Below are 26,271 nucleotides of genomic sequence, written 5' to 3' on the forward strand. Positions count from 1 at the left end.
ACACAATCTTCACATCAGAATCAGACCATTGAAACTAAATGAAATGAAAATCGCTTATTGTCATGAGTAGGCTTCAATGAAGTTACTGTGAAAAGCCCCTAGTCGCCACATTCCGGCGCCTGTCCGGGGAGGCTGGTACGGGAATGGAACCATGCTGCTGGTCTGCTTTAAAAGCCAGCGATTTAGCCCAATGAGCTAAACCAGCCCCTAGATTAAATCTAGAACACCTTTTCACACCATCTCTCTGGGATCTATCCTCTAGGTTAAGTGGGTGCGTAGGGTGCCAATTGGAGTTAGAACCATAGAATCATATAATTCCTACAGTGCAGAAGGAGGCCATTTGGCCCATCGAGTCTGCACCGGCCCTCTGAAAGAGCATCCATACCTCAGCCCATACCCCATCCTTGTAAACACATAATCCCAGCTAACCTGCACATCTTTGGACTTGTGGGAGGAAACCGGAGCACCCGGAGGAAACCCACGCCGACACGGGGAGAACATGCAGACTCCAGACAGAACTCTTTCTCCTCAAAAGCTGCTGGGGTCGGGAGTTCCCTTGAAAATTTCAAAGCGGAGATGGGTGGATTTTTGTTGGACGAGGATGTTGAGGATTACAGGAGCCAGACGGAAGGGTGGAGTGAAGATAGAGATCTAATTGAACAGGCTGAGGTGCTGAACAGCCTCCTGTTGGTGGCTGGAGATTCTGTCAGAGCGGAGCAGAGAGGAGGTTAAAGGGAGATTTAATGGGGCTGTAAAATCATGAGGGCTTTTTTACAATATATCTTTTTATTCGTGTATGTTCACTGATACAAATAACACAACAAACCCACAAATGATTCTGCGTCCAGTAATATAGAAAGGGACAGGAGAACAGGAACACAGTGGGTTCAGCTTAATCATTAAACTGGGGGGGGCAGCACAGCGGCGCAGTGGCTAGCACTGCTGCCTCACGGCGCCGAGGTCCCAGGTTCAATCCCGGCTCTGCATCACTGTCCGTGTGGAATTTGCACGTTCTCCCTGTGTTTGCGTGGCTTTCGCCTCTGCAACCCAAAGATGTGCAGGTGGATTGGACACGCTAAATTGCCCCTTAATTGGAAAAAATGAATTGGGTACTCTAAACTAAATTTTAAAAATAATTTAAAAAACATTATACTGGGGGCCACACCGAGCGGTGATCGTCCGATTTCACAGTTTTCAGAGGAACGAGCGGGTCCTGGAGTGGGCCAAGAAGAATCGGCACATTAATTGGGACTGATGCAGGGTGCGCAGTTATCAAGACATTGGCACAGAGCCGGGGAAGAGTTGGGCGGCCTTCAGTGAGGTGAGGGCAGGACTGATCATCAAGGGTGTGCGATTCGGGGTAGTGTATCAAACGAGACTGAGAGTCACGATGGACTGGGTAGATCACAAGCGGAATTCTCCGCTCCCCACGTGGCGTGGGAGAATCGTGGGAGGGCCTCCCGACATTGTTTACGCCCCCCTGGCGCCCCCAGCGATCCCCCCCCCCCCCCACCCAAACTCGGAAAAATCATCGCTCGCTGTTTGTTGCGGCGAACGGCGATTCTCCGAGCCCGATGGGCCGAGCGGCCGGACCTACACGCCCGTTTCACCACGGCAGCAACCTTCATGAAACGGGCACCAGATGCCCGTTTGGGGCATCTAGAGGGCCGATTTGGACGGGAGCACCGCGACTGTGCTCGAGAGGGGACAGGCCCGCGATCGGTGCCCACCGATCGTCGGGCCAGCGTCCAAAACGGACGCACTCTTTCCCCTCCGCCACCCGGCAAGATCAAGCCGCCACGTCTTGCCGGGCGGCGGTGGAGAAAGACGGCACCGCGCATGCGCGGGTTCGTGCCGTTTGAGCACTGATGTCATCCGCGCATGCGCGGGTTGGAACCGGCAACCCGCGCATGCGCGGATGACATCAGAAAAGCGCAGTTTCCGCGTCATTTCTGGCGCAATGAGGTCGCGGCCGGAAACGAAGGGGGCCCATTCCTAACCCCCCCGGGTGGGGGTGAATTAGGTGCGGGGAGCCGGCCCCGAGGCCATCATGAGGCTCGGCCGATTTCACGACGGCCATCCCGATTTTTATCGGGAGTGGAGAATACCGCCCCAAGGGTGGGATTCTCCGCCGGCGGGATTCCTGTGGCGCCATCAGCGCGCCCACACCTGCGGGCCTCCCGGCGGTTTGGGGTGACCACAATGGGAAATCCCATTGGCAGGTGCTGGGAATGGAGAATCCAGCTGCCGGCGAGGGCGTACTGCCCAGGAAAACGTGGCTGCCGGTCCGGAGAATCCAGCCCCATGACTCTGACATGCCGGTGCAGGCCGAGGCCTACATCACGGATAAAGGACTGGGTCCGGATTGAGGAGGGTTCGTGGGATTGTGGGTGTGAAAGTCAGGTTGGGTGCATTGTAAATATTGCAATATGTTATGTTATATTTTGGTTCTTGTTTTTCTTGGAGACTGGGAGAAGGTTTACTTTCTATTCTTGAGGCCAGATTAATTGGGGATGGTAAAGCGGGTGGATTAATCTGGTCATTGGAGGGGAAGAGGAGCATGACACGGTACTGATCTGACTGGTGACCTTGTAGTAGCCTGACCAGATGTGCTAGCTACCACATGGTGTTTGCACTTGCTAGCTCGTGGACTCTGACTGTCTCAGTGGCTGGGTCCCAAGAGAGCGGGAAACCTGGTGCCCTCTGGCTTTATAGTGGTAGTGTCCTGTCTGGTGATTGGCTGTATTGTGTTGTATGCTTACTGGTCATCCTATGTGTCAATCACTGCCTGTCTACACCTCATTATATACATGAGTGGATATTATGACATCTTCCCCTTTTTTTTAGTTAAATAAATACTGAGGTATGTATACGTATATGTATATATATATATGTATATATAGGGCAGCATGGTAGCATTGTGGATAGCACAATCGCTTCACAGCTCCAGGGTCCCAGGTTCGATTCCGGCTTGGGTCACTGTCTGTGCGGAGTCTGCACATCCTCCCCGTGTGTGCGTGGGTTTCCTCCGGGTGCTCCGGTTTCCTCCCACAGTCCAAAGATGTGCAGGTTAGGTGGATTGGCCATGATAAATTGCCCTTAGTGTCCAAAATTGCCCTTAGTGTTGGGTGGGGTTACTGGGTTATGGGGATAGGGTGGAGTTGTTGACCTTGGGTAGGGTGCTCTTTCCAAGAGCCGGTGCAGACTCGATGGGCTGAATGGCCTCCTTCTGCTCTGTAAATTCTATGAATATATATATATATATATGCCTGACTATATACAAACGGTGCTTGATCAAACGTATACAGTAGTCCCCCTTTATAACGCGGGTGTTGGGGTCCAAGACAGTCACTCGCGTTGCATCCGAGCCGCGGATATCCACGATGGGGGTTAATTTTAGAATACAGGGCTACAGAGGGGAGGGGCAATGTGAGACCATGCTGGTCTTGCAGAGGCCCGTATGACCTCCTCCTGTGTTCTCTGCTCTCTCCCTCCAATCAGCCGGCAGTGTCAATTTCAGCGGCCAGCTCACTTTGATCCTGAGAGGGAAGCTGCTCTCTCACTGAAACAATCAGCCGGCCGCTGAAGTTGACACTGCCGGCTGCTCTCTCCCTCCAATCAGAAACATTAAAACTTAAAAGTTGGATTGGAGGGAGAGAGCAGCCGGCAGTGTCAATTTCAGCAGCAGGCTGATTGTTTCAGTGAGAGAGCAGCTTCCCTCTCTGGATCAAAGTGAGCCGGCCGCTGAAATTGTCACTGCCGGCTGCTCTCTCCCTCCAATCAGCCGGCAGTGTCAATTTCAGCGGCCGGCTCACTTTGATCCGGAGAGGGAAGCTGACAGTTGGGGTCCATAAGCCCCCCCGCCGTATATCGTGAACCACGGTATTGCGGAGCGCGGTATAACGGGGGACTACTGTATACATGGGAAAGTGTCGATAGTGCAGATACATATTATGACAGTCACCAGGGGGTTATCTTTGTCACAACCAGGGGGTGGTGCAGGTGGCCATATTAGGTAGGCCTGGGGCCTAGGAAATTATGCTGAAAGCATGACGCATCGTGGTGATAATGGCTGACTTGAGGTTGAGAGGCTCTCAACAAGGTTAGTCAGCTGGAACATGCGAGGCCTGGGGGTTTGGGGGAGGGGGCGGTTGGCAGAGGGGGGGGGGGGGGGGGGGGGGGGTTGCCTTCTGAGGAACAGAGTTCCAGGAAGTCACTACCCTCTGAGATAAAAACATCCTCCTCCTCTCAGTATACAGTCAATAAACCGAAGATCAAATGAACTTGCCAGAATTCATTGATCAAATGAATCAAAAGTAAACCTTCAAAGTCCTGAAAACAATTCAAACCGTTCCTGTTTGTGGGTTTTTGTAATGTTTAAACCGAATCAGGAAATTGTGTTGGGGACTTTCCATTCCAGATTGTTGCCAGGCGATGTGTCTTGGTTTCATTGAAGAGGTATGCAGGGGGTGGGGTTAAGCACCTACAGGGAAAATCCGCACTGTCCAGCTCTGAGTTCATAGAATCGTAGAGCACAGAGGCCATTTGGCCCACTTTGCCCATGCCTGCCTGAGCCGTCCAGTCAGCTCCACACCATCCCCCCCCCCCCCCCCCCCCCCCCCCCCGCCCCTGGTCTCGGCACGCAGCTCCGCAACCTTCTTCCCCTTTAAGTACTTGTCCAATTCCCCTTTCATAATGTTAAATTGGCCTCTCAGGCAGCGCATTCCAGATCGTCACAACTGTTACTGATTGAGGCTGATCTTATCTCTGTTAAAATTGGAAGAATGCAAAAACTGCAGGATGTACACAGCAAGTCAGGCAGCATCTGTGGGCTGGGAAAGGCTGGCGGGCTTACGCTAAGGGGCAAGGGGTCAATGGTGGCAATGAAATCACTGCAATTATTTTTTTTTCCATTTAAGGGGCAATTTAGCGTGGCCAATCCACCTACCCTGCACATCTTTGGGTTGTGGGGTTCAGACTCACGCAGACACGGGGAGAATGTGCAAACTCTGCACAGAGAGTGACCCGGGCCGGGGATCAAACCCGTGTCCTCAGCGCTGTGAGGCAGTAGTGCTAACCACTGTGCCACCGTGCTGCCCATAGGGAGGTGGGCATCGTTGGTTAGGGCAGAACTTTTTACCCATTGAGAAGGGCAATTTCTGCACCTCCTTGGATTCCACCTGCTGCCTGTGCTGGGGCCTTGCAGCCATCATTTCCACGCCAGATCTCTCAGCTCTGAGTCAGAAAGGGTTTTCATATTCATTCGTGGGGTGTGGGAGGGCCAGCAGTTATTGCCCTTGAGAAGCTGGTGGTGACAATGGAGCACAAAGGCCATTTTCAGAGGGCAGTTAAAAGTCAAACACGTTGCTGTGGATGCTGGTCCCAATCCTAGACCTGATCGTAACAAGCTGATACTCCTGGTGCCATGCGGAGGGTGGACCGCACGGCTGGACGTTCTGTCTTTCACATGAGATGCTAATCAACCCTCTCCACCATCGACTCTCCAGGTTTGACGTTATCGATCCCACAGCACTAATGAGAGGAAGAGCTAGGGAGTTCCCTCTCGGGGACTGAGCCATTATTTCCTGCATTTCACTTTTCAAACGTTCTTTGTCAGCTGCTTCGTGCTTTGGGGTGTCCTGAAGTCACAAAAGGCTCACCGTACAACGTTTCTTCACTCTGCATATTGAGGGGCATTCGTACCAATACAAAGACCTTTTACGATTAAACATAGAAAGGTTGATGTGGGCCTTTTGAAAACAGATGGATGGTAGGTGATGTGATGCAAGGATGGGAATTGTTGTATTCCCATGGGCTTTGCTGCTATTCTTTCTTTCATCCCTTCATTTATCACGCTCATGCAGCCTGTACTCACCCAATCTGGGAGTGAAACTCTATATTGTGCCCCTGGAAGATTTCTGGCTAAACATTGGTGACAAAATAGCGAGAAGTCCAAAGAAAATCCTCGACGGAAGACAGCAGTCAGAAACAACCGGGGTGGAGCTGAGTCCTCAACTGAATCCTCGAATGGGCTCTCAGTCCAACGCTCTCAAAGGCATTACAGCTGGTGACTGCTAATGTCATTAAGGTCACGGATGAGAACCGCGGCTTAAGAACAAAGAAAAGTACAGCACAGGAACAGGCCCTTCGGCCCTCCAAGCCTGCGCCGACCATGCTGCCCGTCTAAACTAAAATCTTCTACACTTCCTGGGTCCGTATCCCTCTATTCCCATCCTATTCATGTATTTGTCAAGATGCCCCTTAAACGTCACTATCGTCCCTGCTTCCACCACCTCCTCCGGCAGCGGGTTCCAGGCACCCACTACCCTCTGTGTAAAAACTTGCCTCGTACATCTACTCTAAACCTTGCCCCTCGCTCCTTAAACCTATGCCCCCTAGTAATTGACCCCTCGACCCTGGGAAAAAGTCTCTGACTATCCACTCTGTCTATGTCCCTCGAAATTTTGTAGACCTCTATCAGGTCGCCCCTCAACCTATCTATCACTGTCTTAAAGACACTCTGTGATTTGGATTCATCCTTTAGTCTGAGATTGTGTCCTCTGTTTCTAGTTTTTCCCACAAGTGGAAAAATCCTCTCCACGTCCACTCTATCCAGGCCACGCAGTATCCTGTAGGTTTCAATAAAATATCCCTCATCCGAGTACAGACTCAGAGTCCTCAACCGTTCCTCACAGACGCAGGCACAGGGGCTGGTTTAGCTCACCAGGCTAAATCGCTGGCTTTTAAAGCAGACCAAGCAGGCCAGCAGCACGGTTCGATTCCCGTACCAGCCTCCCCGGACAGGCGCCGGAATGTGGCGACTAGGGGCTTTTGACAGTAACTTCATTGAAGCCTACTTGTGACAATAAGCGATTTTCATTTTCATTTCACCTAACCTGCACACCTTTGGACTGTGGGAGGAAACTGGAGCACCCGGAGGAAAGCCACGCAGACACGGGGAGAACGTGCAAACTCCGCACAGGCGGTCACCCGAGGGACAATAAGGGATTTTCATTCCATTTTTCATTTCATATAAGTTCTTCATTCCAGGGATCATTCTTGTGAACCTCCTCTAGACCCTTTCCAAGGCTAGCACATCCTTCCTTATATATGGGGCCAGAAATATCTCACAATACTCCAAATGAGGTCTGACCAGAGCCTTATATAGCTTCAGAGGTATATTCCTGGTCTTGTATTCTAGCCCTCTCGACATGAATGCTAACATTGCATTTGCCTTCCTAACTGCCGACTGAACCTGCACGTTAACCTTAAGAGAATCATGAACAAGAACTCCCAAGTCCCTTTGTGCTTCTGATTTCCTAAGCATCTTCCCATTTAGAAAATAGTCTAAGCCTCCATTTCTCCTTCCAAAGTGCATAACCTCACACTTTTTTACATTGTATTCCATTTGCCACTTCTTTGCCCACTCTCCTAGCCTGTCCAAGTCCTTCTGCAGCCCGCCTGCTTCCTCAATACTACCTACCCCTCTACAGATCTGTGTATCATTTGCAAATTTAGCAATAGTGCCTTCAGTTCCTTCCTGCAGATCATTAATATATATTTTTAAAAGTCGTGGTCCCAGCACCGACCCCTGAGGAACACCACTAGTCACCGGCTGCCATCCTGAAAAAGGTTCCTTTATCCCCACTCTCTGCCTTCTGCCAGTCAGCCAATCCTCTATCCATGCCAGGATCTTACCCTTAACACCGTGAGCTCTTAATTATTTAACAGCCTCCTATGCGGCACCTTGTCAAAGGCCTTCTGGAAATCTAAATAAATCACGTCCACTGGTTCTCCTTTGTTTAACTTCCTTGTTACTTCTTCAAAGAACTCTAACAGATTTGTCAGACATGACATCCCTTTGACAAAGCCGGGCTGACTCAATCCTATTTTATCATACACTTCCAAGTACTCCTCAATCTCATCTTAATAATGGACTCTAATATCTTACCAATGATCAAAGTCAGGTTAACCGGCCTATAATTTCCCATCTTCTGCCTCTCTCCCTTCTCCTGATCTCCTTCTGCACCCTGGAGTTCCGGTGAGCAGAACCCCTCAGTGCAGGGAATGGGATGAAGTCAGTGGGACATTCCCCGCTGAGGCCCCAGATTGCAATAGTGTCCCGTTCGATGGCATGGTCCTTCTCAGGAAACACCCGGCTCAACACACTCGACACGGGACTCTGTTGCAATTCGGTTAGATCGCGCCCAGGATATATTGGCCTTGGGAGGAATGCAGTGTAGATTCAACAAAATGTCACTGGGCCTCCGGTGTCACCCTGCCCCAGAGGGCAGTGGAGGTTCAGTCGTTTAGTCTGCTCAAGACTAAAATTCATGGATTTGTGCCCATTAAAAACATCAAGGATCAAAGGATGGAGGGATAGGGCAAGAAAATGGTGTCAAAATAGATCATGTCAGCCATGATCTCGTGGGACCTTGCTGACCTTGACCATTCATGTGAGATCATTGAAGTGGGCTCAAATGGCTGAATGGCCTCTTCCTGTTCTTATTTCTTGTGAAGGGTTAGTTTATGAGGAGGGATTATATAAACTGAAATGTCCTGGGATATAGAAGATTAAGGAGTAAATTGCTTTAGGATTTTGAAAGGAATTGATCTCCTTTAATATAGGGCAAGCCATCACCTGGTTACAGAGCCGCTAAAAGTTCAATGATCTCACATGAATGGTCAAGGTCAGCGAGTGCATCTTTAAATACCATAACCTGCCCAATTATACCCCACCAATCTCTAACATTGTTTAATGCACCACACCCTCATCACTCACCCATCAGTGATCCTTTTCAATAGGTTCTCATGACTAGCTCTCAGCAAGCCTCGCACCCACATCTCGCAGCGTAAACATATTTCTAGCTATTCAGCCATGGCAGGCACATCGCCCGGGCACATTGCAATACTCAATACTTTTCAATATGTTGAATGGCGGAGCAGGCTCGAAGGGCCAAATGGCCTGCTCCTGCTCCTATTATCTATGTTTCCAAGTTTCTATGACACATTTCCCTCTCACTCGCAGGACAAGTTGTCCCACCACGGGATGAAGCAGCAGAAATTGCCTGAGACAGGCACCCCTGCACTTTCTGCATCCTTCAGAGTGGACAATGGTGCAGATTATCAGTGTGGCAGTGACTGAGGCCATTGAAACCGGTCCAGCCGAGAACCTCCATGATAGCCGTCTGTTCCTGCTGAATGGACCTCCTCGATCCCACTTCACCCGCATCCTGCAATATGACGCGAAGAATAAGTTTCAGATTGTTGCTCGTTGTGCTCTCTCCTTAATTGGCTCTGTTTATGGCGGTTAATATGGTCGCCGTCCTTAATTCTAAATATGTTTGCTCAAGCGTCGACAGGTATCTTTCGATACCGCCACAAGGTTCAAAACCAAATACTGATCAAAGACTCGATACACCAGTTAGTAAGTTCAAAATCAATACTCATTTATTTACACAGTCAATTATACTCATGCACAAACTCTACTAACTAAACTATCACTACTACTAAAAGCCTATACTTAGCTTCGGGCGCCCACTCAGTCAGAGGAACAATGGCCGTTGTCCGGTTCTGAGGCTGCTGGAGTTGAGCTGGTACGGAATAGTAGCTAGCAGCGTCTGTCTCGTAGCGTGTGTTGACTTTGGACTTACATGTCTGGTGGAGCTGCGAGGCAGGTCTCTCCTCGCTGAGAGCCAAGGCCAAGAGAGTGATTCTCTCTTGGGGGCTTCTTTTTATACCCCAAAGGGGGCTTCGCGCTCTTTTGGGCGGGCCTTGAACTTGGCCCCAATTAATTGGACCATATCCTAATCATCGGTATTGATTTTCTCCAATAAAGGGGTGTCCAATTTTCCCTTCATTCTCTGCAAATGTCAAGTTTGTAATCGGGACCGTGGCCACCCCAGGTGGCTACACTCACTCCTTGTGATCCTCAACGCGAAGCGTGAAGGATCACATTACCGCGTCGTCTTCGTTCTCTGACCAAGCGGGGCACCTATGACTAGGCTCTATACTGTCCTATACTATGCAACACAATTTTACCTAAATCATTTTAAATACATACATCATCAAAAAATACTCTACGAGACGCTATGGCATTAAGGCATGCATTGCAAAAGTGTTTTTAAACTGGAACCTCTAACTATTCTCAATAAACTATTCTCATTTAAACAATCCAAAAATATTTCAACATCTTAAACTGTACAAAATAGCAGCAAACAAATTTCCCTGGCTTGGCAGTCAAGCACAGAGATCGCACTTCTTTATTGAGACAAACAAAACACACACAAAAAAATGGATGCTCTTTAATCCATGTCAAGGGGTTCGGGGGTCTGGTGAAATCCGAACATAGGGGCCCTAAATCTGTATACCCAGGGTGCGAGAGCGGTAGGCTCTCCTTCGCCATTTTCTCATCCTAATGGTCTGCAGGACACTGCAAAGTATCGCCAGTGCTAAGTGTGCTTCTACAACATATGAAAGTGAATACCAAGTGATAAACTTATCACACCAGGTCGGGGTACTGTTAACTGTTGCTGGGCTCTGTGTACTGCAGGGGAGGGAATCATTGATGGACTGTGGGGTAGGGGTGAGTGGGTTAGCGTCTGCACGCAACTGAAGGGATCCCGCTAAGATCCATGTGACAAAAATGGAGGTCGTCTTCATCTTTCTTCTCTTCTTCTTCTCTTCTCTTCTTGTAGTTCTTGAGTTTCCGGAGTCCTGTGAACACAAGCATAATACCTGTTATTATCTTGCTTAAGATCTCGTGTGTTTGTCTGTTGTCCTTTATGGCCAATTACCCTTTATAATTGGTCACCATCTGTGACTCCCTCATTTTTCTTTTAAACCGAATTGCTGGACAAGATATCTGAGAAAATACTGACACAGTGCGAGCCGTCTCGCAGCCTGTGCGATTTACCATCCCAATGTTTGAGGATGTAAATAGTATGTGGAAGGGCAACCTAAGGGTCGCCGTGAAACAAACAAAAAAAAATTTTGAACTAAAAGAGCCAAATTGAGGTGCGTATGGGCCGCGGCGGGTAAGAAATGGATGGAATCCCCGGGTAGGACGGTGATCAGTGCCGCGTGTGCTCTACCCGAGCATAGCTGACCGGGGGGGTCCTCAGGCAGGGCGGGGATTAGTGCCGTTTCTCCACTGCCTGAGCAACCGGCAAGAACGGGTACGAATGTGGTCGTCGCGGGGGTTGCAATAATGCCTCTTCTCCCTCGAATCAGAAGAGCAGTTATGAAATGGTGTCTGGGCAAACTTTCAACTTCTCAGAGGTTTCTGCTGATAAACTAGTCGGTTGTCTGTGGACAAACTTGTTCCATTAACTGCCTGGGGGCATTAAAGGAGTGGTGGCCTGGGGCCATGAAAATGTGCAAATTCTGAACGATCAACACTTAACAGTTACACAAACAAACAAACATGCAACAAACTTGGTGTAGGTTCCATCAGAAAGGACACCGTATCTCTCTATCGGTTACTTTTTACCATCATCTGGACACCTCAGTTTTCGGTCGGGAACAGAGTCGCAAAGGGATTCGTTTGGTGGGAGTTAGACTCAATGTCATCATCTTCTCCTGGCTGCCATACTCTAGACTGGAGTAACTTTGCCAAAGCTGCGTGGTGCGAATTGGGGTCCATCTCATCATTCCAAATGAGCCTGAACGAATTGTCTCGGTGCCAGAATCGTGTGTCAAGTTTGGAACGGCTGGGGTTCAATCCGTAATCGTCGGGTGGTGGGTCTGGGTCAGGGGCTTTCATGTATGCGATCTCAAAGGGATCACTAGAATCGTTGGGAGTGGGGCCTGGTGCAGGGGGATAGTCATAACATGGCGTGCTGTGGCTGTCGTCAGTCCTGTCGCAGTCACTGTCGATGTCGCTGCTGGTTGGGGGCGGGGAGAGGCGGAGTCGTGTGTCTGGGGGCGGAGTTGAAGTCGAGTCTGAGGACGGGCTGGACTGGCTGGGGGAGGATAGGAATGTGTCATCTGTGGGTGGGGCGTGCTTGTCTGCTGCTGCGAGCAGGATGTGGTGTGTGTGGTTATTCTGCGAGCCATAAGCCTTGAGCTAGTTTATGTGAAACCACGCAGACTTTCCATTGGGATATGTGATCTTGTGTACCGAGGGGCTTACTTTGTCCGAAATGGAGTGCGGTCCTGGGAATTTTGGGGAAAGGAATGAACTGGGGTTGTATAGAGAAAGCATCACTTGCTGCCCTACTGCAAACTCAGTGGCGTGCACTCTCTTACCGAAACAAGCCTTGCTCTGTTTCTTCTGTGTTCCCAGTCTGACAGATGCTGCGAGTTGGGTGCCTTACTGTTCTCTATTAGCTGCTGTACAGCGTTTTCATGTGTGAGGGCTGTGACTGTGGGGCTGGCCAAATCCAATCCTAATAAATACTCTGTCCCTTTCATGGGGCGTCTGGTCATGGGAGTGTGGGGGGTGTATCCTGTGGACATGGATACCGTGTTCCTTAAAAACATTAACGCAAATGGGAGAACTGAATCCCAGGTGCTGTTATTCTGCTGCACCATTTTCCTGAGGGTGGCTTTCAATGTCCTGTTCATTCGTTCGACGATACCACTTGACTGGGGGTGGTACGCGATATGGAATTTTTGTGTTATGCCGAAAATTGTGAGGACATTTTTCATAACTCGTCCTGTAAAATGGGAGCCTTGATCGGACTCTATATTGCGGGGAGTCCCCACCTTGTAAAGATGTAGAGGGTTAGGATTTTTGCGGTTGTCTTTGCTGTATTTGTTCGCGATGGAAAAGCTTCCACCCATTTTGTGAAGGTGTCGATGCCCACCAACGCATACTTATATCCATTTCTGCAAGGGGGTAGGGGTCCTATGAAATCTATCTGGAGATTATTCCATGGGCCATTAACGGGGCGGTAATGACTAAGTTGAGCCTTTTTTGCATATCTGTTCGGATTGTTCTGGGTACAGATCCAGCAATTCTCTATGTAGTGGGTGACATCGGCTTTTAAATTAGGCCAGCAGCAGAGCGGTCTGAGGTGGGCTAAAGTTGGCTCAATTCCTTGGTGTCCATTATTGTCATGGAACTGACAAATGATCTGGTTCCTGTCCTGCCTTGGAACTATGTAAATGCCGTATTTCAGGATCACACCGTCGTGTGTGGTTATAGAATTCTTAAACTTGTCATAAGGGGCTGGGAAGGTTCCCTTTAAAACTGCCCTGAGTTTCTCATCCTGTTTCTGTGCCTGTGCTAAACCCTGGATGTTGGTTTGTGAGACCTGAACTGTGTGTACAGGGGTGCTTTCGGGGGGGAGGGGTCCAAAAATAACCATGCCTAGGGCGTCTGCTTTAACATTACCTGGGGGGGGGGGGGGGGGGGGGGGGGAACGGTGATGACTGCGAACTTTAATAATTCCGGATCTTTGTCTGCTCTAAAATTTGGCGGAGTAATGGGACTGATGGTAGGGGTTTTCCGTCTGCGGAAACAAATCCTCTTGATTCCCACAGGGGTAGGAATTCCGTCAGACTTACGCAGACATACAAGTTGTCTGAATAGATGTCTCTGGGGTCGGGAACGAGTCGGGGTGGTCTACTATATAAGCTATCGCTGCCAGTTCTGCTGCCTGCAAGCCTCAGTGTCCTGGCAACTTTAGGGAAATCTCTTCTCGGGTGCGTCCCTGCGCGTCCTCTACATAAATTCCGCAACCTGTTATTCTTTCTCCATCCAAAACCGTGGAGGAGCCATCTACATAAATCTTCAGGGGTGCGCATGGGTCTGTGGGCTGGGGTCTCTGAGGTGTACTACCTATTTTCTTGGGAGGTGTCTTCGGAATAAATGGGTCTATGTTGTGTTTTATGACGACGATCTCACATTCATGAGGGGTGCCTGGATACTGTAAATTATCGGCAAGGAAAGTGTGGGTCTTTGTTTTTTTAACTGTGATGTCCCGTCCCTGAAAAGAAGGGTCCAACAGGCTGCTCAGATTTGGCTGACTGTGCCATCTTTAAGTCATCCGTCTAACAATAACTGTGTTGGGGTGTGTTCTGTGAGGATGGTGATGGGGTTGAGTCCTGTTATGTATGCAAAGTACTGTACTGCCCAAAAAACTGCGAGCAGGTGCCTTTCACAGGCAGAAAATCCTTGCTCGACAGGGTCTAACACCCGTGAGGCAGTATGCCACGGGTCGTAACTGGTCATGGCGTTCCTGAAGAGCACGGCCGAAAGGGTTTTGTCAGTGCTTGCTACATCGATAGCGAACGGGGATAGGGGGTCTGGGGCCTGTAGTGCGGGGGCTGTGCTGAGTGCTCTTCTTAAAGCATCCACGGCATCCGTATGCTGTGGAAGCCATTCCCAAGGTGCCTGCTTCTTGTGAAGTTCAGATAGGAGCGCTGCTTTCATGGCGAAACTGTCAATGTGGTTTCGGCAGCAGCCAACCAGTCCTAAAAATGGCCGGAGGGCTGAGACATTGTGGGGAAGGGGCAATTTGACAATCGAGTCCATTCTCTTTTGCTCGATCTCGTGTTCACCCTGTGTGATAACTGTACCCAAGTATATCACTTTTTCTTCCAAAATCTGGGCCTTTTTGGGATTTACCTTACAACCAATTTCTTTCAGGAGTCCCAGGAGTTCTGCGAGAAGCGAAATGTGCTCTGCTTTTGTGTCTGTCTGTAGTAGCAGGTCGTCTACATACTGGACCAGACACTCAGGGCGAGAAAATTTAGCTAATCCATTTGCCAGCTGTTGGTGAAAAATGGAGGGGGAGTTGTGGAAGCTTTGTGGAAGGCACGTCCTTTAAAAGTGAAGTCGAATTTATACTGGCACGCTTTAGCCAATGCAATGGACCAAAAGCCATTGCTAATGTCCAAAACTAAAAATAATTTTGACTGGAGTCCCTGTTTGAGCATGGTCTCGTGACTCGTGGCTACGGTGGGGGCTGATGCTGTGGTTACTTTGTTCAGTTCCCAGTAATCAATGTTCAGTCGCCATGATCCATCTGGTTTCCTGACGGGCCAAATTGGTGCATTGTTTGTGGAGGCTATTGATCTCAGTACGCCTTCGTCCAGTAAACTATCTATTACTTTCGAGATTTCTCCCTCTGCTTCCTGGGGAAATCCGTACTGCTTCTGGGGTCTGGGGTCAGGACCTGTGATATGCACAGAGGCAGCCATTCTGCCACAGTCATGCTGTGCAAATGCTGCTTTGTGTTCTTGCAGGACTGCCCTACCCTGTCTGTCTGAACTAATGGCTCGAGGGTCGAACCAGAACTCTCCGACTGAGCTGATTCTATTCTCGTACTCTCCAACTGTGAGCGTGGTGGGGGCTCGTGCTGCCTTTGCCATTCTCCAAACACACTTGGTAACTGGATCAAAGGGAAGGTTGTGGGAGCTCATGAAATCGATCCCTAAGATATGTTCTGCTATGTGGGGCAGATCAACTAAAACTATGAGGTGCTTGGTGGTAATGTTGCCTATCTGTATCGCTATGGGGGCTGTGATGTGTGCCTGTCGTAAGTGACTTGTAAAGGCGCTGAGTGTAACGGTGTCTGTTGTGGGCCACGTGTCTCTCTGAAACATCGTGGAGTAGTTGAGTGTGGTGCGGGACCCTCCTGTGTCCCAAAGAAATTCTACGGGCTGGCCCCGGACTTTGCCTGCTACGACCGGTCGACCGGACTTATCCCAAAGGGTATCGCAGACCCAAGTTGGGGAGCCCGAACACCATCAGTCGGTGCCATTCATGTCTCCATGGTCTGAACGGGCGATAACGCTATGAATAGGTTCCATGGTCTGAACGGGCGATAATGCTATGAATAGGTTCCATGGTCTGAACGGGCGATAATGCTATGAATAGGTTCCATGGTCTGAACGGGCGATAACGCTATGAATAGGCTTTGCCCTATTCCTATTTAGGGTGCCAATCTTTTGGACTCTTTGCTGCCTCTGTGGCGCGTTGCACTCTCGTGCAAAGTGTCCTAACTGTCCACAGTTGAAACACTCCTGTGATTTGGGCTGGGGTGGGCTGTTCCTGCCCTCATTTACCCATGCGGGGTTCTGGTGCGCTTTTACTGGATGCATGTCTGCATCTGCCTGCTCTTCCTCGGGTTTGATAAATGCGGTTTTGTTATGTACGGATTGCTCCCTAGCGTGGGATAACCTTTTCAAAACCCACTTTTCATTGTGGGCCTGGTCTGAGGGGTCGTAATTTGCGCCAGCTCTCTGTCCTGCCTCTGTTGCATGAGAGACCAGGGGCGGCATTCTCCCCTACCCGGCGGGGTGGGGGGTCCCAGCGTAGCGGAGTGGCGCCGACCATTCAGGCGTCGGGCCTCCCCAAAGGTGCGGAATTCTCCGCACCTTTAGGGGCCAAGCCCTCACATTGAGGGGCTAGGCCCGCGCCGGAGCGGTTGGCACCACGCCGACTGGCGCCAAAACCGGCACCAGCGGCCTTTCAGGTCCGCCGCCCGACGCCGGGGCTGGCCGAAAGGCCTTCGCCGGTTCGCGCATGCGCCGGTGGTGACGTCGGTGGCAGCTGCCGCTGACGTCACCACTGGCGCATGCGTGCTGGGGGATTCTCTTCTGCCTCCGCCATGGTGGAGGCCGTGGCGGCGGCGGAAGAGAAAGAGTGCCCTCACGGTACTGGCCCGCTCACCAATCGGTGGGCCCCAATCGCGGGTCTGGCCACCGTGGGGGCACCCCCCGGGGTCCGATCGCCCCGCGCCACCCAGGACCCCGGGGGCCCGCTCGCGCTGCCAATCCCGCCGCCACCAGAGGTGGTTCAAACCTCGGCGGCGGGAGAGGCCTCTCAGTGGCAGGACTTCGGCCCATCGTGGGACGGAGAATCACCGCAGGGGCCTCGCCGCTCGGTGTGGCGCGTTTCCCACCACCGCCAATTCCCGAGTGGCAGAGAATTTCTGCCACGGAGGGGGCGGGATTTTCGGCGGTCCCAGGCGATTCTCCGACCCTGCTGGGGGTCGGAGAATTTCGCCCCAGGACTCGAGTCCATTTGGCCATGTTATCTGCAGACAAATGGAAGTGGGCTAATTCTCCAAAAACTGCTGTGAAGTGTATCCACAAGCATCCAGCAAACGCTGTGGGGTGCTCTGTTTTCTTTTGCCTACATTTGTTTAGGTCTTCTACCGGGTCTCCTCTGTTGTAGCCAATCGCATCAAGGATCGCTGTGTGCATCTCTTGGAGTGTGCCTCCTCCTACATTCTGTGGCTAGGGAAGGGCTGCCATGACTGAAGGGTCGAGACTTCAAACTGTGAGCTTTATCTGCTCTCTCTCGTCCAGGCCATACATGGTGGCCTGCTGTTTTACTTTAGCAAAAAACTAGTGGGGGTCTGATGTGGGAAGGAACGGTGTAATTTTTCCACACGCATCCCGTAATTGGGTCACGGTTAAGGGGGTTGTATAGTGGAAATCTGTGTCTCCTTCTGCTGCGGCTCTGCGGTATGTGGTTACCGGGTTCATGGGGGTGTGTTCTATCTGTTCAGTTGGGGGTTGGGGTGCTCTCCTTTTCTGGGGCTTCTCCTGCGTACATGCTCCATGTACATATCTATGGGCTGTTTTGTTCAATTCCTGCCAATCGGGGCCATTCTCCTGATCTAGTTGGGGTCCGAATGTGGTCTGAAATCCATTTTGAACTGAAAGTAGGGATTGCAATTATGCAAGTTGCTTCCGGCACTTTGCGTGGTCTACGGAGCTCTGCCTTTGTTCCGTTGTGGAAGTATGGAGTGCTGGTAGGGCTGCTTTCAAGTCATTGCACTGTTTCTGCAATGTTTCTACCTGCCGCTCGGTTTCCTATCTTACCAAGACCACACGTTGATAAGGTAGGCCTTATCGGACTGCGTCTGGAAGCTACTTAAGTGTGGGAGACAAGACTGGTGTGCCCTCTTGGCATCATCCACCTCTCTGTCCTTTGCTGCTGGCTTCTCTCTCAAATCCACCAGCACTGGGGTGTCTGCTTTGGTATCGTTTGCTTAAGTGTTTCTCTTTTGTCCCCGGAGATAGCTCATTAGTATGCTAATGGCTTTGCAGTATCGGTCTTGTCTGGGAGCTGCAAACTTCAATCCACAGACAAACCTTGCACCTGCTTGCTTTCTCAGCATTGTCCAATTTTCCCTTCATTCTCTGCAAGTGTCCATTTTGTAATCGGGATGTGGCCACCCCAAGTGGCTACAAGATGCTGCCGCCCAACCTGAGGTAGTGTCATCTGAAGCCAGACCCTCAAGGGCACTGGCTGTTTGAGGATATCCTGGACAAATGGCAACAGTAGTAAACCTTTTAACCTTTTGTACTTGCTCCATCATTCAATGGCATCTTTCCCACTCTAACTCCATAGTGTTTGATTATGTGAGCCTGTTTACAATTGATGCTCACTGTGCTTGTTTAGTTCAGCCTGGGTGTGGACTCGGAGAAAAGTAAACCAAACCGTATAAAGAGCCGGAAGCATGGAGACATTTCAAAGCACCGTGAAAAAAAAATCTGTTGTACACATAATAACTAGTGTGTTCTGTGCTTAAGTCTGAGATGTAAAATATTCAACGACCACTGGAGTAATGCTGTTTTAGAGGATTCGGACAGACAAACAGGCACTAAGAGAATACACAAGAGTGCTTAGTAGAGTTTTGCAAATATCATTGGACGTGTTGCTGGATAAAGTTGCTCGGGAATAATTTCATTCACTGGGATTTTCCAATCCCGCCCACCATGGGACCGGGGATTGCCGTCTTCCAAACTCCTTTTTCTGGTCTGTCAAATTTTGTTTCCCGACCACGACTATTCCTGCCATGGTCAGACAATCTGAACCTTTGTGCTGTCCGTTATGTCGGGATCTCGTTCCAGGAGGATGCTTTGATTTTCTAAGGTGCTGAGGGATGGAAAGGTGGGGAATTATGGTACAAGGATGACACAGGGATATTTTCAGAAGAATAGGAATCTGGTCAGCTCCTCACGGAAGCCACAGTTTCTTGGATGTCCCCTTCCTCCCTCCGCTCCCTCCTCCTTCAGAGTACAGCTTCCCCTCTCTGCTGCCTCGGCTCCATCTCCCCGTCATGCTGCAGTTCATCAGTGTGTGTAACCAGAGCCACCCTCCCCTCACCCACCCTGTCGAAGGAGGCCTTCAAAATTCCTTTGGGAATGTCCAGGAACTTCCTTCTGACTCCAATAGCTCGGGTGAGCTCCCCCACAGAATGTCCACTCACTTTAGTCAGAAGATCCTCTCCTCAACATCCCATGATGCCAATGTTTGAAGAATGTTATTGGTTATCCCTGGTGTGGCTGAAGGCAGGTTGAGCTGCGAGTGTTTGAGAGGGATGAATGTTGGCCCAGGACACGGGGGAACTCCCCTTGCTCTTCACAAGATAGTGGCTGTGGGACCTTCTACCCATTTGAGAGGGTAGCACGGTAGCATTGTGGATAGCACAAATGTTTCACAGCTCCAGGGTCCCAGGTTCGATTCCAGCTTGAGTCACTGTTTGTGCGGAGTCTGCACATCCTCCCCGTGTGTGTGTGTGGGTTTCCTCCGGGTACTCCGGTTTCCTCCCACAGTCCAAAGATGTGCAGGTTAGGTGGATTGGCCATGATAAATTGCCCTTAGTATCCAAAATGGCCCTTAGTGTTGGGTGGGGTTACTGGGTTATGGGGATAGGGTGGAGGTGTTGACCTTGGGTAGGGTGCTCTTTCCAAGAGCCGGTGCAGACTCGATGGGCCGAATGGCCTCCTTCTGCACTGTAAATTGTGTGTGTGTGTGAGTGCGCTCCTTTTAAAAAATAAATTTAGAGTACCCAATTCAATTTTTCCAATTAAGGGGCAATTTAGCGTTGCCAATCCACCTACCCTGCACATCTTTGGGTTGTGGGGGTGAAACCCACGCAAACACGGGGAGAATGTGCAAACTCCACACGGACGGTGACCCAGAGCCGGGATTGAACCTGGGACCTCGGCGCCGTGAGGCAGCAGGGCTAACCCACTGCGCCACCGTGCTGCCCTGAGTGCCCCCCTTTTAACGCTTCACCCAAAGAGGCATTGTGATTCAACACAATTAGTATTATTAAAGCTTCACCGTCATGCTTCAATTTGAATGGCTGGTGAAGTAGTTCCAACTTCTCCGGAGTGAATAGATCAGTCCTGCCAATTGCTCCCTAATCTGGGAATTATCATGGGGAACTGTGGCTGCGGAAGCTCTGTGAATTATCTTGTTCCACCATTGCATCACACAGGATGTCCCTTGGACCCATTCCCATTATTTCATCCAGTGACTACATCAGATTCCAGAGAGAGGGAATTCTGTGGAGCTAACTTCCTCTGCGCAGGGCCACCGAGATAATTGGGCCAGCCAGCCAAAGAGAAGACATTCGAGGGGTGACCAAACCAGGCGTGGGATCTTCCGGCCGTACCCACGGACCCTTGGCTGGTCTGTTACATTTTACGCCCCCGGCCACGACGATTCCCTCCAAGGGCAAGATCAGAAAGCCTCGGCCTTGGCCAGAGGGCTTCAGGAAGCATCTGAGAGGAGGAGCAGGAAGTGGTGAGCTGGCGAGGTTTACCACAGAGTGGCAGCGTTCAGAGCCTCAGCAGCTGAGAGCGCGGTGAAGTGATTAAAATCAGCGATGCGCAAGGCCCCAGGACTGGAGGAGCACAGAGAACCCGGAGATTTGGGGTTGGGAGATGGGGAGGGCTGTGTGCGGGGTGGTGGGGGGGGGGGGGGGGGTGGTGTGTGTGTGGGGGGTTGGTGGAGGGGTGTGTGGGGTGGTGGGGGAGGGGTGTGTGCAGGGGGGTGGGGGGAGGGGTGTGTGGGGTGGTGCGGGGGCGTTCGAGTTGGTGGGGAGGGGTTTGTGGGGTGGTGGGGGAGGGGTGTGTGGGGTGGTGGAGAACGGGTGTCTGCGGGGTCTGGGGGAGGGGTGTGTAGGGTGGTGGGGGGTGGGGGCGAGTTGGTGGGGGAGGGGTGTGTGGGACGGGTGTGTGCGGGGTAGTGGGGGGCGGGTGTGTGCGGGTTGGTGGGGGAGGGGTGTGTGCAGGGGGGTGGGGGTAGGGGTGTGTGGGGTGGTGGGGGGGGGGTGCGAGTTGGTGGGGGACGGGTGTGTGCCGAGTAGTGGGGGAGGGGTGTGCGGGGGATGGGCGAAGGGTGTTCAGGGTGTGGGGAGGGGTGGGTGCGGGGGGGGAGGGGTGTGTGCGGCATTGCGGGGGGGGAGGCGAGGTGGTGCGCAGTGTGGGGCAGGGGTGTGTGCGGGGGGAGGCAAGGTGGTGCGCGGTGTGGGGGAGGTTGTGTGCGGGGGGGGAGGTGAGGTGGTGCGTGGTGTGGGGGAGGGGTGTGTGCGGGGGGAGGCGAGGTGGTGCGCGGTGTGGGGGAGGGGTGTGTGCGGGGGGAGGCAAGGTGGTGCGCGGTGTGGGGGAGGGGTGTGTGCGGGGGGAGGCGAGGTGGTGCGCGGTGTGGGGGAGGGGTGTGTGCGGGGGAGGCGAGGTGGTGCGCGGTGTGGGGGAGGGGTGTGTGCGGGGGGAGGCGAGGTGGTGCGCGGTGTGGGGGAGGGGTGTGTGCGGGGGTGTGTGTGCGGGGGGAGGCGAGGTGATGCGCGGTGTGGGGGGGGGGGTGCGGGGGATGGGTGAAGGGTGTTCAGGGTGTGGGGAGGGGTGGGTGCGGGGGGGGAGGGGTGTGTGTGGGGGGAGGCGAGGTGGTGCGCGGTGTGGGGGAGGGGTGTGTGCGGGGGGAGGCGAGGTGATGCGCGGTGTGGGGGGGGGTGCGGGGGATGGGTGAAGGGTGTTCAGGGTGTGGGGAGGGGTGGGTGCGGGGGGGGAGGGGTGTGTGCGGGGGGAGGCGAGGTGGTGCGCGGTGTGGGGGAGGGGTGTGTGCGGGGGTGCGGGGGAGGTGAGGTGGTGCGCGATGTGGGGGAGGGGTGTGTGCGGCGGGGAGGCGAGGTGGTGCGCGGTGTGGGGGAGGGGTGTGTGCGGGGGGTGCAGGGGGGAGGTGAGGTGGTGCGCGATGTGGGAGAGGGGTGTGTGCGGGGGTGCAGGAGGGAGGTGAGGTGGTGCGCGGTGTGGGAGAGGGGTGTGTGCGGGGGGAGGCGAGGTGGTGCGCGGTGTGGGGGAGGGGTGTGTGCGGGGGGTGCAGGGGGGAGGTGAGGTGGTGCGCGGTGTGGGGAGGGGTGGGTGGCAGTGATATTGAATGGGGACTTGTGCAAGTCAGGACGTGGGTAACTGAAGTCGACGGAGTTTGGGATGTGGGAGTCTGGGAATGGGAGCATTGGAATTGTGGAATCTGAAGGCATCAATGACGATGGAGGAGGATTGCAACAGAAGATGGGTCAATTAGTCCAAAAAGGTGGATCACAAGCAGCTCCTCGAGAACAATGAAACATGGGCAACAAGTTCCCAACTTGCCAGTGACACTCATCCCAGCAATAAATGAAACATAGGGGCAAGAGGGGCAAAGACACACAAGTACCCTCGTCTACGTGGGTCTTGGCTCCACAACCCAAAGATGTGCAGGGTAGATGGATTGGCCATGCTAAATTGCCCCTTAATTGGAAAAAAAGGACACAGTCATGTAATTTTCCTCTGACCTTTATTCCTTTGTTACTCCTTTATAACAAATCCAAATCCTTTCTCTTTTACAAATGACATTAATCAGAAGCCATTTTCTCATCTCAGAAGCTCTCTGAACACCCACCACCCCCTGAGCAAGGAATCACCACTGTACCACAGTTAGCACATTCCACCAAGTCCGCAATTCACTGCCCAGAGCCCCTCCTCCCTCCCTCGAGCGACATTAATGGTCATTCCTATAACAGCCTGCCCTCTCAGCTAATGTCGCTTCTTCTTAAACTTATCCACCAACATCGACACAACTACACGCAGGAAAAACTTTATTTAAGCAAATCTTAATTATAATGTGCAAATCTTAAAACAACACAAGTTTTTAAATGCAAAGGCCATAGAAACTCCAGCAGGTGATAGGTCACCCCTCTGACAGAAACCAAACTAAAATGAATGAATAGTCCTTGAAAGAAATGTCCCACTTTTGGGAAAGGTACTGGTTGTAAAGCCGGCACTGCCAAAAATATTAATAGATTAGCCGCATCGTTTGCAATGTCGGCGGCAGATCCGTCAAAAATTACCTCATGCTCATAACGCGGACGCACTTCAGAAACCTTTTCCACAGCAATGCGCTCCTATTCAAACTCAAAGTTACCCAGCAAAAATAGGCAACAATTTCTAGCGCTTAAAGCCGCAATGCACATCACACACTGACAGAAGAGTTGGCGAAACTGTTTGCCAAACTGCTCATTTCACCGGGGACTTCCTGTCATTGAGGCCAAGATGCTCATGGGAGCCATGTCTGACCTGCAAAATTGTGGCAGATTGGCACTGGGTCAATCAGTAGAAAGTGCAGCCAATTGTCCAGCTCATGGCTCAACCTCTCATCATTTTGATTGAAAAACTAGCAAGGTAGCATCGTCATATGGAGCCCGTCGCCGTATCAGATTATTTGACAGATGAACACTGCTGCCGGTTGCAAACACCTGTGAGAAACTGACTGGTTTGGATTTGGCTTGTGTGTCTCTGTGAGAGGATCAAAGGGAATGAACAGAGAAGACTTTTCATCCTTGATTGGGCCAAAGTGGGTTTTTTTAATTTAGAGCGTCCAATTATTTTCTTCCAATTAAGGGGCAATTTAGGGTGTCCAATCCACCTACCCTGCACATCTATGGGTTGTGGGGGTGAAACCCACGCAGACATGGGGAGAATGTGCAAACTCCACACGGACAGTGACCCAGGGCCGGGATTCGAACCCGGGTCCTCAGCCTTACAGTCCCAGTGCTAACCACTGCGCCATGTGCCATGCTGGGTTAAAGTTGATGGTGAAGGATATTAACCACAGGGAATTTGCTGATCCACGGCTTTGATAAAGTTGTATGAAAATAAAACAACAAGAATAAATTCCCTCCCTTTATTGCAAAATTATTTTCCCCATCTACAGTTAGCAATCGCTGTTAAGTAACAAATAAAAAGAACAGGAAGCAATATCATTTTCTCGCAAGTTGATTATAGGCAATACTAGCTTCAAACAAAGTAATCAATAGCCAGGCACACAGTTAGAAGGTGATGCTTCGGTAAGGTGTGGTAATGTATATCGTAGGAATATAAACTGGTACTACCACGATAACCCGTTCAAACCTTGAACCCCAAAATATGGGGATGGGGCAAAGTCACTTTGCATCGAAAAACAATTCGCCGAGGAACAATTTCTGGCCCAAATCATCTACTTCTGAATCCGAATGCGGCCAATGCTAGCCAGGTCAACAAATATTGAGCATCCCTGGTCAACAAATATTGAGCATCCCTGGTTGACCTTTTGAGATGGTGATGCGAGCTTTCTTCTGAACCCATTTCAGTCTGTGGAGTGATTGTCCTTCAATGCTGCAGTTGGCGGGGTACAGTGCAGAGGGGTTGGGTGGGGGGATGGAGGAGGTGGAAAGAGGGGGGTGGACTTCGAGGGTCATGACCCCAGTATAAAAGTGCCAACAGAGGTTTTAGATTCAAATCAAGATGGGCCGTGTGGCTAATGGACAGGTCAGTATATAAAGGAGAAGGGCAGGTTTAGATAATAGTTGGGAGCCATCATTGGATTAGGCCCTAAAGAAGGATCCCCCCTCCATCTCAAACCTTTGCCCCTTTTGATGTCGTGAATTGCCAGAATTCTCTCACTAATCGTGTTCTGGCATCCAGTTATTTATGTTCCTCTGTACCAGTGTATATTCCTTTGGCATTTCTACGATTAAACCACTCCCGTCTGACATTTTACTCTTCAGCTCTCCTCATGTCTCAATGTTGGCAAGTTTGAAACGGCAAATCGTTTTGGGTTTTTTTAAGTAGGGCCTGAGATTTAGGGGATGTTGTTCTCCCGGTTCCCTGTGGGCCACCCAAGAACAAACCTCGGAGGGGGAATACTGTGTTTTGTCACTTCCTCCTGGGAATTGGATCACAGCATCCCCGTGGAATTTCCTTATTGGGGATGGGGGGGGGGGGGGGAGCGCCAAATTAGGAATGGCAAAGATCTGGGCAAGTTGAGACAAGTCTTCAAGAAGAGTGGGAAGTACAATAGCCAGGCAAGGAGGCAGCTGTCAACGGTTAGCGATCATACCCAAGGTTAATAAAAATCAGTAGTTGCAATTAATGAATGATTGAATTGTGGAGGGTATCCAGCCAGGATGTGCCCGTCTCTCCATCAAGAGTCCATCTTCACCCTTAGTGTGCTGTAATCAAAGAGAAAGAGTTCACATGAGTTTAAAAATTATTCCAAAATTTTGAAGTTTCAACAATGTTTTCAACATTGTTTTCCTCTGGGTTCCATATGCAGACAATTTGTATTGTTTTTAAAAATTCTTTCATGGAACACAGGATTGCTGGCTCGGCCACGACTATTTAATGGCCATCCCTAATTGCCTTTGAGAAGGTGGTGATGAGCCACCTTCATGAACCGTTGCATCCCCCCCCCTGCTGTAGGTACACCCACGGCGCTGGTAGAGTGAGAGTTCCAGGATTTTTGACCCAGTGACAGTGAAGGAACGGCCGATATATTTCCCAGTCAGGATGGTTAGTGGTTTGAAGGGGAACTTTCAGGTGGTGGTGTTCCTATGTGCCCTTCTAGATGGCAGAGCGCATGGAAGGTGCTGTTGAAGGAGCCTTGGTGAGTTCCTGTGGTGCATCTTGTAGATGGTACACACGGCTGTTACTGTGCGTCGGTGTTGGAGGGAGTGAATGTTTGTGGAAGGTGTGCCAATCAGATGGCTGCTTTGTTCTGGTTGAGCTTCTTAGATACATAGAACATACATACAGTGCAGAAGGAGGCCATTCGGCCCATTGGGTCTGCACCAACCCACTTAAGTCCTCGCTTCCACCCTATCTCCATAACCCAATAACCCCTCTAACCTTTTTTGGTCACTAAGGCCAATTTAACGTGGCCAATCCACCCAACCTGTACATCTTTGGACTGTGGGTGGAAACCGGAGCACCCGGAGGAAACCAATGCAGATATGGGGAGAACGTGCAGACTCCACACAGACAGTGACCCAGCAGGGAATCGAACCTGGGACCCTGGCACTGTGAAGCAAAAATGCTAACCACTGTGCCACCGTGCCGCCCTTGAGTGATGTTGGTGCTGTATTCATCCAGGTAAGTATTCCATTACACTCCTGACTTCATGGAATCCATACCGTGCAGAAGGAGGTCATTCAGCCCATCAAATCTGCACCGAACCTCCGAAAGAGCACCCCATCTGGGCCCAATCCCCAGTCCTAT

The 26,271-nt window shown here is 51.2% G+C and overlaps 1 protein-coding gene across 2 annotated transcripts in view; it reads right to left on the reverse strand.

Moving 5' to 3' along the window:
• Positions 1 to 22,517: 22,517 nt before the first annotated feature.
• LOC119965444 (H-2 class II histocompatibility antigen gamma chain-like) overlaps positions 22,518 to 26,271 on the reverse strand; it is a 30,096-nt gene continuing 26,342 nt past the window's right edge. For both annotated transcript variants that reach the window (XM_038796230.1, XM_038796228.1), the window contains exon 9: positions 22,518 to 25,226. In XM_038796230.1, the coding sequence (XP_038652158.1) occupies positions 25,219 to 25,226 (8 nt within the window). In that variant the 3' untranslated portion in view covers positions 22,518 to 25,218. The remainder of the gene's footprint in view (positions 25,227 to 26,271) is intronic.

The sequence above is a fragment of the Scyliorhinus canicula genome, chromosome 4 (assembly GCF_902713615.1).
Source record: "Scyliorhinus canicula chromosome 4, sScyCan1.1, whole genome shotgun sequence".
Classification (NCBI taxonomy): Eukaryota; Metazoa; Chordata; class Chondrichthyes; order Carcharhiniformes; family Scyliorhinidae; genus Scyliorhinus; species Scyliorhinus canicula.